Source organism: Rattus rattus, chromosome 7, assembly GCF_011064425.1.
Source record: "Rattus rattus isolate New Zealand chromosome 7, Rrattus_CSIRO_v1, whole genome shotgun sequence".
Classification (NCBI taxonomy): Eukaryota; Metazoa; Chordata; class Mammalia; order Rodentia; family Muridae; genus Rattus; species Rattus rattus.
Genome location: NC_046160.1, coordinates 128,083,891 through 128,096,458, shown reverse-complemented (window position 1 = coordinate 128,096,458; position 12,568 = coordinate 128,083,891). Strand labels below are relative to the sequence as shown.

At 49.1% G+C, this 12,568-nt stretch overlaps 1 protein-coding gene across 9 annotated transcripts in view; it reads right to left on the bottom strand.

Annotated features, from left to right (window-relative positions):
* Positions 1-12,568, bottom strand: part of Ppp2r5c (protein phosphatase 2 regulatory subunit B'gamma) — a 134,662-nt gene that overhangs the window by 52,502 nt on the left and 69,592 nt on the right. For all 9 annotated transcript variants that reach the window (XM_032908434.1, XM_032908436.1, XM_032908435.1 and 6 more), the window contains one exon: positions 1,093-1,292. In XM_032908434.1, the coding sequence (XP_032764325.1) occupies positions 1,093-1,292 (200 nt within the window). The remainder of the gene's footprint in view (positions 1-1,092; positions 1,293-12,568) is intronic.

Below are 12,568 nucleotides of genomic sequence, written 5' to 3'. Positions count from 1 at the left end.
ACACACACACACGACATCTGACAGCTTGATAGTCTGTGACTCTACTCTCTGATCTCTAGTGCACATGGACAGGAGCAGAAGTCACCACCTCAGCCCTGCAGCCCCAGTCTGCTTTCCCTCGAGGGCCAGCATCGTCTGAATCATGCAATTTTCATGCCCACAAAGTACCTGTCTCACCTTCGTCAGAATCCGTTCTTTCTCCCCTAAGAGTGCCCAGCCCACAGTGGAAAGTCAGAAAACGTGTGTCAAATTCTTCTGGGAGCCACCTGCCCACCTGCTCAGGGAGGGCACGATGTGCAGGAGAGGGGACAAAGTTGCAACAGAGACAGAGACTCTGGCTCGGGAACAGGAGCAGGAGCAATGCCCAACCCATGGAAGAAGTCTCTAGAGCATCCCAGGTGCTCCAGGAAAGACAAGAGAAACCCAGTGAAGCAGTCTAGAGCGCACTTGGCTGAAGGGTAGGCATTTGATGCAAACAAGGCAGGTTCTTCCTATAAATTAGGCAATACTGGTTGCCAAGACTGCTTCGAAACAGGAAAATTCCATACTACAACTGACCTATTAAATTTAATAGGTACTAAGAGAGAGGTTCCGTTCTAAAAGGAAGTCAGGTTCAACACATTCATCCTAATGAGTGGAGGGGATGGTATCTGAGGTAAGAACAGACTTGATAAGCAGAAGAAAATGAAGCTGCACTCCTGATGGAAGCCACTGAGGAAGTTCCAGGAGGACTGACTATGAAGGCCACACCAAGAACAAACTGAAAGCTGTGAAGGCAGGACAGTTCCTTACAGTTCTGGATGGGGCGGACTTCCACGGCTTTTGAGCTGGAGTTAAGGAGGGAGCAAAGCCTGCCGCTACTCCGGGCGTCACTGGCCTGGGCATCTGCTCTTTGCTGAGGGCACACGGTGGGCAGGACACTTACTTCTGAGTTACACGAGGGGACCTACACTAAGGCTGCATTGCTTAAGAAGTCAAGGCAAAGAATGCAGAGACGACAACATAGTAAACACAAACCCAGCCCTCCCGTCCCTTCCTGGGGCACCCCAATCTTGGGGGAAGAGGGGGGGTGCCCTCCTGAAGCTCACTCACCATGTGGACGGCCTCGGGGTAAATGGGCTCTGTGATCACGTTCCGGTTGTGTGTGATATATTCCACCATCTCACTGAGTGCAGCTCGCTTTACTTCCTTCCACTTCAGGTCACTCAGTGGGTCAGAAACAAAGTCAAAGAGGACACAACATTGACGTAGCTTCTGGATAAAAAGCTTCTCTTGATCTGCAGGAGGAACATCTGAAAGGGGAGAGCGAGGGCTGTCAGTCACGATGATACTTAACCCACAGGGCCAGGAGAGACACTCTTAGCCTCCCATTTTATTGTGGATTAATAAGAGTGCAAGGAAAGGGACGGGTGAGGTGAAGTGTTAAATACCCGCTCAATAGTGCAGAGGGCGTGTGTGCCCCACGGCTGGCCGCTGCCGCCATCACCACGGCTGGCCGCTGCCAACATCACCACGGCTGGCCACTGCCGCCATCACAGGCATGGCATGATTGACAGCACCAGTCACAACCAACCCTTCTGAAGGCGCTCAAGGACAGATAATTTCTGGGCAGCGACACTCACATGCCAGGCCCCAGGCTGGGAAAGGGGAAAGAGAGCAGCAGACAGGGAGACCAGGTCTGGGCGACGGTGATGGCAGAGGCAGGTATGGGATGGGGAGAGACTTCTGGCTGCCCAAGCACCGCATCTGCCCAGAGACCTGCAGTAAGGGCAGCCTTGATTTCTCTCCAAGTCCCCTCCATCCCTCTCTCTGGGCGACATGCGTACAATGGCAGTGATGTAGCCGCTGCGATCGTAACAGGAACTTCTTCAGGGAGCACTTACTGAGACACTGACACCTTTCACTTCATTTTTAATGAGACAACAGAGATGCAGAAACACTGTCAGGCGATGAAGCGGAACTGGACTCAGTTCCACAGGACAGCCCTGAGAAGTTTAGAAAACTTTAACCACCAGAGTGAGGCTGATGGCTTCTCTGGGCCGAAGAAGAGACCAGTGGTGGTGATGGTGGAGTGCATCATGCATGGAGCACATCAAAGGCAGGACATGTATCTTAGGTCACGTGTGCACCTCTGCGAGTCAGCATTTCCCTATTAGCAAATGGAACTATGAGACTATTCGAGAGCCAAGCCATCACTTCAAGTGCAGGAGACCACTGGATTACTGTAGGATAAAACATACCTGCAACTCATCTGTTTCAGAGTCACATGCGGATTGACCCCTTAACTCACTTGTTAAATTCTGGTAAGATGTCCACAATGCTCTCTAAGGTCCTCTTTTAAGTCTACGTCTTCCTATAACCTTGGTTTAAGGCAGGTTCTTGGTATATAGCCATGGCTGGCTTAGAACTTGATGTAGATCAGGCTAACCTCAAAATTGCAGTGGCCCTTCTGCCTTTGTTTCTCAAGTGCAGAGCACACAGGAGTCAGCTTGTAATTCATTACATTTTTAAAATGATTCATAAAAACATTAACTTTTTTCTTTTTAAACCCGTCTGGTTTAATTTCAAATGTGAACTTGCATGAATTATTCTTCTGGTGAGCGTGAGTCGTCCTGAGAGCACCTTCCCAGACGAGCCTCCCCAGCAGGCATCCCTGACTAGGTGCCGCTCTGCTCCCTTCAGCTCATGGCCTTCCTTGGCGCTCCCACTGCCAGCTTTCTGATCCGCTGCTCTACAAGGCCCTTCCTTACTTCCTAGCTGAGCCAGTCATCCAGCACCTACAGTAAACAGGCAGCTAGTTTGCTAAGCATCTTCACTTCCCATGATGCCAGGAGGGCAGGTGCCTTCTGATGACAGCTTTTACTTATCTGAATCCCTAGTGGCTAAGCTGAGAACAGGCACTGGTACATGAATTCCATGGTCACACAGAGACAGCAAACACTGAAGCAGGGTGAGGAGGCTGGGACAAGAGAGCCACCACCGTATCATACCATCACAACACACAGAGCCTGTGGCCATCTCAAGCCAATGCTTTCTGTGGAAAGGGTGTGTTTCCTGAGTTATATCCTCTTCCTAGCCTCTGAGCCTGGGGAATATTTATTCACATTCCATATTGCCAGGATGCCTTAACTAAGCTTATAGTTGACATAGCCTGACTATGCAGACTCTGGCTGTGCTTTGTTTATTTTCTCAGCAGTACAGAGAACCAAGAAGCCCACAGTTTAGCTGGGCAGTGGTGGCACATGCCTTTCATCCCAGCACTTGGAGGGCAGGGGCAGGGAGATCCCTGAGTTCTAGTTCTAGCTTGGGCTACATAGTAAGTTCTGAGCAGTGAGGGCTACACAATGAGCTGTGTCTTAAAAATATAATTAAAATAGGGGTTGGGGGTTGGGGATTTAGCTCAGTGGTAGAGCGCTTGCCTAGCAACCCCTAAGGCCCTGGGTTCGGTCCCCAGCTCCAAAAAAAAAAAAAAAAAAAAAAAAAAAAAAAAAATAGGGGTTGGAGGTTTTAGCTCAGTGGCTGCTGGTACTTGTTGCTCTTGAATAAGACTCCTAGCACACATAAGGTAGCTTCTGACCTCTGGAGGACACAAGGCATGCATGTGGTGCATGCATACTATGCAGGCAAAGCACCCAAACACATGAAATAACAAAGAAATCTAAAAAAATCTTTATTAAAAAAATAGCAATGAAATATAGGGTTGCAAAGCTAAAGTAATATACTTCCGGTCAGACATCTGCACGTCTTAACAATATGAGTTAACATAGGGCTTCATGGTCAGTGTGCTGTTTTAATTCCCCTGTTCTGCTGTGCTGATAGGACAGCACAAGAGGCTAGAGAGGCCAGAGGCCCATGCTTCAGGCCGCCCAGACACGTTGCTCTCAAACACCTTGTGGATTAGTAACTTCAGCATGCCTTGCTTTCATCAATTGCCTATGAATGTGAAGCGATCCACACTTGCTTCGGGCTGAGTCCTTGATGACGCTAAGGCGTGAAGCCTACAGACACACTCATACAGTGTCTGTGGAGACGGAACGGAACAAAGACACCAGCCCTGGGCCTCAGAAACAAGGGAGCTGGGGCTCACCCTCAGAACCCTGTTGGCTACTCAGGACTCACAGAAGCCTGCAGTCTTCACTGCCCAGCATCAGGACAGCTGGAGCACACACCTCCACTGTGTGCCGTGTGCCGTGTGCCGTGTGTGAAGCAGGGAGATTACTTCACATGCAAGTCAGACCGGCTACAGAATAGGTTCCAGGCCACTCTGGGCCACAAAATAAGACCACTGTGGGCCAGTGAAGAACACTGCAGGCTGTTTTGAGTCTGAGTAGTCACTAACGTAACAGCCAATAGCACAGATGAACTTACAATGTATGCTTCAATTACAGAACTGACCAACAATTCCAGGGACAGATTTTTAACCCAAATCATGGGATGTGTGACGTAATAGCCAAGAGACTCAATTGCCTCACTGTGCTAAGAAGCATTCTGTGAACTCTGAAAAAACTGAAGGGAGCCAGCCTAATTGGTAAATTACCCACACATGCACAAGGACATGCATGCACACATACACACACAAAACACACAACAAACCGAAGCCAACATTCCTCTACATGACAAGTTTTGGCTAAAAGGATCTCTGGTCAGGTATGGTGTCACCATTTAACACCAGTTGGCTGGGATCTTGCCATGTAGACCAGGTTAGTCATGAACTCACAGATCCTCCTGCCTTTGCCTCCTGAGTGCTGTGATTAAGGATGTGTACCACCACACCTAGTACTTTGTGGGTTTTTTCTTTGAAGATTTGTTTTTATTTTATGTTGTATAGGTGTTTTTCTTGCATGTATGTCTGTTCGCCATGTGTATGGTACCCTCTGAGGGCAGACGAAGATGAATAATTCTCTGGAACTGGAGTTCCAGAGACTGGGTCACTGGTGGATGTTGCTCAGGAAGAGATGCAGAGGGCACGTGAGCTCCCTGGAGACGGCCACCGTCCTGCTGAGCTGCGATGGGGGAGCTCTGGTGAGGCGCAGTCTCAGAGACTTCACCCAGGACTGATTGCTTCTTGCTACTGCTGTGCTTGCTCATGTTTGTCACTGCCACACTCCACATGTGTGGCTTGCTGTGAGTGGACACCGGGAGACCCTCGCTGCCTACAGCCTCGTTTGTGAGATTACTTCCTCAGAGATAGCCTATGCCTTTGGGCAAATTTCCTGCAGATCAACATGAAGATGTTGATTTATGCTGTTCAGATGAATTAATGACTTATAGAATTCCTGATTTGATTCATACAATTTTAGGAAGAATGTTTTAAGGACATGGTTTTAGTTGTTTTGCTAGAAAGATGTAATAAAGTTAGAATTAAGAATAAGAAAAGAAATAGGCTTGGGACATATTTGTGAACAAGGAAAAACACTCATTCTCGGTCAGGTTCAAGGAGGAGGCCACAGGTGTGCATTATGGTAAAGCCAGGTCATGTGAAACTGTTGCTCTGAACTTATAATGAGCTTACAGAATGACACCCTGCCTTGAACTCAGTATCTACATCCTTCTGCGACTCCCCTTCTGTGTAACATTTCATCTGTGAGGTAACTTTATAAAGAACGTTTGTCTGAGAAGGTATAAAAAGGCTGAAAGAAAAAATAAAGTGTGGCTCTTTGGGCTCTGCTCCATCCACCAAGTAAGAGAGATAGAAATAGAGATAGAGATGGAGATAGAGAGAGGGAGCGAGTGTTTGAGTGTGTGTGTGTGTGTGTGTGTGTGTGTGTGTGTGTGTGTGTGTGTGTGTGTGTCTGCCTGCCTGCCTGCCTGCCTGCCTGCCTGCCTGCCTGCCTGCCTGCCTCTAGGTCTTTGTGAAATTGCCAGAAGCCATCAGCTTGTGGCCCCCAGAAAACAGTAAGAGAGAGTTAAAGGCCAGAGGTCATTAGCCTTTGTCCTTTGTCCAATGCTGTGCCTCACCTCAGTCCTGGACCCTGTCAGGGCTGGCCTAACGGTCACTGCGTGGGTATTAACTGAATCCAGGTCCTCTCAAGAACAACAAGTGGTCTTAACTAGTCCGCCTCTCTAGCTTTCTATTATGTTTTTTAAAAGAACAACCCATGAATCTTTTTAATGACTACGTCTACCTAGTAAGGTAGTACACACCTGCAATCTCGGCATCGAGGAGGCAGAGGCAGGAGAACGGTCTGAGGCCAGCCTGGGCTACATGGGGAGTTCTGGGTCCTGGTGTCTGTATAGCTAGGGCTATCTTCTTCGAGCACTGCCCTTCACTGTACCACCACTGTTGTTAAGAATCCTCCATCTTGTCTTCCTTCACGGGCAGACTGTTATGAACCTTTACTTGCACCACACAGGTTGGAGAACTGTGAGTTTCCTATCTATATGGAGTATCCCAATACAGAGGAACAAACTACTCTCTAATTACTCAGGTTCTCCTGTTAACATGGTCAGATAATTTCTAGTTAAAATGTGCTAAACAGTATTGGGGGGCAGTTTTTTTGGGATTTGCTGTGCTCTGATGTTACTATGAGATGATATTCCCGCAAAAGATTAATTTTAGATTGCTGTTGCAATACAAAAAAAAAAAAAAAAAGCAACCTGTAACTGGCTACCCTGTTTGGCTGTGGAGTCTGACCCTGTTCCTGTAAATACTTCCTTCAATGTGCGAGCCCTGGCACACTGCTGTGTCTGTGCTAGCCAGGACCTCCAAGTGGCACTGAAAGGAGGTGGGTAGGCTCTTCCTCCTCCTCCTCCTTCTACTCCTCCTCCTCCTCCTTTTCCCCCCTCTTCTTCCCCCTCCTCCTCCTTTTCCCCCCTCTTCCCCTCCTCCCCTTCCTCCTCCTTCTCCCCTCTTCTCCCTCCTCCACAGCTTGGAGATCACCACTGGAATTCAGTTGTTCTGGGAAGCTGCATGAGAAATCCACCTGTGTACTCAAAGACACTCCAATCTGCCACCCGACAGCCACCTCTGTGGGCCTGGGACGGCAGAATCTGCACGCATGGAGTGCCAAGGGCAGGAGTGGGAAGAGCCACAGTGGGAGGAGCCATTGTTCCGGTAGCAGGACTGTTTGTGAAGCTTCATGAGGCAGCTGAACTGTGGGTGGCAGAGGGAAGGACCCTGGATTCACAGCAGTACTGGACTGCAGGACAGAGGGTATGTCAGTCTTTCAACACAGGTTGGCTAGGGCCCAGGGCCCAGGAAACAGACAGAAAGAAAGTTAGATCATATGACACACAAGCTCAAACAAACTGGAGCATCAGAGACTTGATGTAAAAGGCAATGGCTAACACATTAAAAAAATAGTAATAGACTGGATGTTTTTATGTCAACTTGACATGAGCTTAGGGTCATCTAAGAAGAGGGAACTTCAACTGAGAAAAGGACTTCCATTAGACTGAATGGCCTGTAGACAAGTCTGGGGAATTTTCTTCACTAGTAATGTGAGGGGGGCTCAGTGATGTGTGGGAACCATCCCTGGGGTGGATGGTCCTGGGTTGTTTAGCAAGCCATGGGACCAAGACACTAAGCAGCATTCCTCCATGACTTCTGTTTCAGTTCCTGCCCTGAATTCCCCTCCAGAAGGACTGAGGAGATGGGGACATGTAAACAAATTAACCCTTTCCTCTTCTTAACAATAGATAAAAACCTAAGACAGTTATAGAACATCTTAGAAGAAATTCCAGGCACAACCCTTAGTCCCAGCACTAGGGAAGCAGGGGCAGGCAGATCTCTGGGAGTTCACAGCTAGCCTGGCCTACACTGTAGGTTCCACGTGAAAGAGTGAGATAGGCTGCACAGTGAGACTCTCTCTCAAAAATACACAAGTAAATAGAAGAGAAGGGAAGGGCAGGACATTAGACACAGAACCTAAACAACGGACAATCACTAAACAACTCATCAAGAAAAGCCAAAAACTTTATTATTACCAGGAAGCCAGTCTGTGGCTGCACATCTGTAATCCTGGTACTCTGGAGGCCTAGACGGGAGCATCACAAACTCAAGGCCAGCTTGGGCTACCCGCAAGTTTGTGGATCAGTGTAGGGACAGTAAGACTGTTTCAAAAACCAAAACAAACAAAAATACAACTAGACACTAGCAGCTATCCACTAGTTGGCAGACACTCAACAGCAGGGGAGGGGCAGGGCTGCAGCCAGCACTCACACCCGGTGCACTGGACTGTGCGGCCTCGAGCACCGACAGCTGCTCTGGAAGACATCTGTGCCCACGAGCTGGACCTGTAGCCTAGCACATCACCCTGTGATACCAGATTCCACATACACACAAGAGAGTGTCCAGCAGAGCTGCCCACGTCCACGGGGTGGGTGGAGGGGTAGGTAGGATCAGACAGGCATCCTGGAGCACTTGTACCATTCTATTACAAGGGAGTGCAGGAGACACAGATAGGCAGAAGGGGATGCATCTTAACAAAACATTGGCACGAGGGCAGCAACGGGAAGGATTTTTAGCTTCACTTGGCACCCAAGACTGGGAGGACCTGGAGAGGCCTTCGGATGTCCTGCCAGGGGGCAGTTCCAGGGGTTTCTGTTTTGTAACTATTTACTGCCCTCTCCACTAGCTGCTTCTGTATGTGAATTATATTTTAAGTGAAAATACTAAGTGTATATATATTTGGAAAAAAATGAAAAGCACACCAGGAGCAAGCAGTGGGGATGGCAATGAGGGCTCAGTGACTGCTCGTACTGCTCTCGCAGAGGACTTGACTTTGGTTCCCACATCTGGCTGATCACAACTGTCTGTAACTCCAGCTCTGGGGACCCAATGCCCTATTCTGGCCTCCATGGGATGCTATATGTGGTTTTATAGGCTTATCTGTATTCTCAAAAACTATACAATCAATAAAGACCTGAGTGACTTCTGAATTTTTTTCTCTATTTACATAATGATCTTTCCTCCCATTCTCTTATTTCTATAGGTTGAGAATTAGGATATGTGGTGGTTGGAATATACTTGGCCCCATGGGGAGCGAGCGGTACTGTTAGGAGGTGTGGCCTCATTGGAAGTGCTTTACTGTGGGAGGAGCTTTAGAGCTGTCCTCCTATGCTCAGGCTCCGCCCATTACAGAAGAGAACTGCCTCCTAGCTGCCTGAGGAGGCCAGTCTTCTCTCCTTTGGATCAAGATGGTTCCTGATTCAGCACCATGTCTGCCTGGACACTGCTGTGTTTCTCACCATGATGACAACAGACTAAATCTCTGGAACTGTAAGCTCGTCCCAATTAAATGTTGTCCTTTATAAGAGTTGCCTTGGTCGTGGTGTCGTCTCAGCGACACAAACCCTAACCAAGACAAACACTCAATCTAAAAGAGAAAAACTAAAACCATGGGGGAGCTGAGGTCAAGTGAGGCAGTGCCATGGGGACCCAGCAGGAAGGAGATCCACTACAGATAGTTCCAGGAGAGAATCACTAAGAACGGAAGGTAAAAGCTGATCTTTTATAGTTTTGGATATGAAGTAGCTCTCCCCAAAACTCAGGTTGGGGCTTGGTCCTTTAGCTATCTGGGGGGTTCTGGAAAGTTTAGGAGGTGGGACCAAGCTGGAAGAGCCTTCCTGGTCCTTACTGGTGTCACCTTGCCCTGGCTCATTTCTCTCTGTCCCCTTTCAGATCCTTGGATGCTGTAAGGCCACAAACACCCTCCACACATTCCCACCATCAGGATATGCCCCACACCCACACATTCCTGCAGCTAAGCGACACAGACAGCACTAACTCTATACACAATAAAACAAATCCTCCCCTCCCGAGTGCTCAGGTTTGGCCACAGTGAGGATAAGCAACAGTACGTGAGCTTCTCTGCCGTAAGGGAAGAGGGGTACAGGCTCAGGAGGAGTGGGGGAGCCACAGCTGGGGAGCTGTCACAACTGTGGGGTGCTGCAGCTACGTGAGGTGGAGAAGACTCCCTAAGGTAGCACACTCCAAGTGCAGGACTTAGAGCTAAGGACAAGGTGCTGAGTTCACTTAGAAACCAATGTTCTTCAACAAGTCACTGTCATGATGGGGAGGACTTCAGACCATGTTTCCTGTGTTACCCACACGGGCACTCAGTAGACTGTCCTCACAGCAGGGACTCTGTCTTGTCCTGGAGATGTCTCCTGACCTCCTCACCCCTGTCAGCTACAGATTTCCACTTCTTTTGATGGCCATCTAGTCCTCTCTCCTGCCCTTCCCCACACCTGATCCTGAAACTTCCTTCCCATTTCTCTCCCCATCCCCCTTCCCTTCCAGTTTCCTCCTCCATCTGCCTCTCACGACTATTTATTCCCCGTTCTGAGTGAGATTCAAGCTTCCTCACTTGGGCCTTCCTTCTTGTTTACCTCCTGTAGCCAGGCAGGAACCCTAGTGGAACGATAGAGACACCAACCCACCCATGAAACTCAACCCAAAATGTATCCTGTCTACAAGAAATGCAGGCAGGAGGGACGGAGCAGAGGCCAAGAAAACAGCCAACCAATTAACTGGCCACACTTGAGAGCCATCCCATGGACAAGCACCACTCCCTGAGAATGATACACTGTTATGCTTGCAGACAGGAGCATGCTGTCCTCTGAGAGGCTCCACCCAGCAGCTGACTAGACAGATACAGATACCCACAGCCAATCAGTGGATGGAGCATGGGGATTCTTATGGAAGAATAGGGGGGAGGATTGAGGGCCCTGAAGGGGATAGGAACTCCACAGGAAGACCTAAAGAGTCAACAACTGGATCCTTGGGGCTCTCAGAGTCTGAACCACCAACCACAGAATATACACAGGCTGGATCTAGACCTCCCATACATATGTAGCAGATGTGAAGCTTGGTCTTCATGTGGGTCCCAAAGCAACTGAACAGGGGCCATCCCCAAAGCTGTTGCCTGTCTGTGGGATGTGTTCTACTAGCTGGGGTGCCTTGTCTGGCCTCAGCTGGAGAGGAAATGCCTAACCTGGTAGAAACTTTAACTGCTAGGATAGTAGAAATACCCAGGGGGGCCTCACCTGCTCAGAGGGGAAGGTGGGGAAAGGGGGAAGGATTGTGGGGCTAATGGCCAGGAGGGGAGCAATAAGCAGGATGTAAAGTGAATAAGGAAAAAATAAAATTAAATAATTTAAAAAAGGCAAACAAGCAAGCTGAGGGCCTCGGAGACCAGCGTTCTTGACATGTGGGCCCCTCCCCAGGGCTCTATGTAGACTTGGGCACAGAGGCTCTGTGAGCGGATGAGTGCTGTGACTCGATCAGGGACGAAGTTCCCTTGGAAGACACTCTGATATAGGAGGCCAGAGCAGGAAGGCCTGCTTTAGTGAGAGAAGGCAGAGCCACACCTGTGCCCCTGGCCTCAGCACTGTCCTGGGGGTGCTCCTGGGGGTGCTGGACCGGCAGGCTCACCTGTGGTGACAATGATCTCTTTTGTTATTATTTCCTGAGGTGCTAGCTATAGAGCTGGAGGTCTCATGAATGCCAGTGAGGCGAGCACTGAACCCCCAGTCATACCCTGCTCCATGAATGCGGCCATCACTCTATGAAAGCATCATGAGTAACATAGTTCATGTCCATGAAGTGACATGACTAATTAACTTCCGGCGTGACCTCTTGAAACAGGCACTGAGAAGCTATTTTTGCTAAAAAGCACTGACGCCTTACTTGGGCCACAGGCAGAATCAAAGCCTGGCATTTCTGCCTTCGCTTGGTGTCTGTCTGTCTCCCTTATTTTGGCTGAAGGCATAGAGAAAGTCACCATCCTTAACTTCTCTTGAGTAGCATCTAGACTCCTGGAAGAATACAACGTCGAAGGGAAGGTCTGCCCTCTGCACCACAGCTGAGGGTGAACCCAGGAGGGTGAAGAAGCATCCTGGAGACCAACTGGCTGACTTGCAGAAGCCAGATTGACCCCTTCAAGTAATGGCAGGTAGATCCAGAGCCGGGCCTAAGCCAGGACTGCCTGACTATACAGACCTCTTGCCACTCGCTCTAATTCTTGTTCTGTGTAAGCCTCCATTTTGGGTCAGTGCCTCTAAGGATACACAGAGGTCACTGGATCTCTTCATTGGTCCTTTCCACTCTGGCCGGTTGACTGACTGACTCTGCCTGTCACCACTGCTCACAGTGGAGGCTGAGCTGCCTGGGACTACTGGAGCCGAGGCTTTCACTTTAAAACCATTGTTCATAACTTTAGTTCAGTACTAAAGAAGAACTTTGGGACTCAAAACCACCAGATGACAATGATAAGCAATGACAGTAAGATAGCAATTTAGGGGGCGAAGGGTTGATTTGGTTTATAATTCCTGGTTATAATCGTGTAGAAGTCAGAGCAAGAGGCTGAGCGGTGAGTCACACCCGCACGGAGAGCAGAAAGAATGTGTGCACAGCTCTTCCAAGTCCTCTCTGTACACATGCAGTCCAGGAGGCCCTGTGTACAGAACTGTGCTGCCCACTGTGAGCTGGGTCCTCATGCCCACTAACCCTGCGACCAGGACCACCTGTACCCACAGACTCACCCACAGGCCATGAACGGGCCCCTGCCCACTCTCTTCTCACTCGATTCTAGACCTGTGTCAAGCTGTCAGTGAAAATAACCAA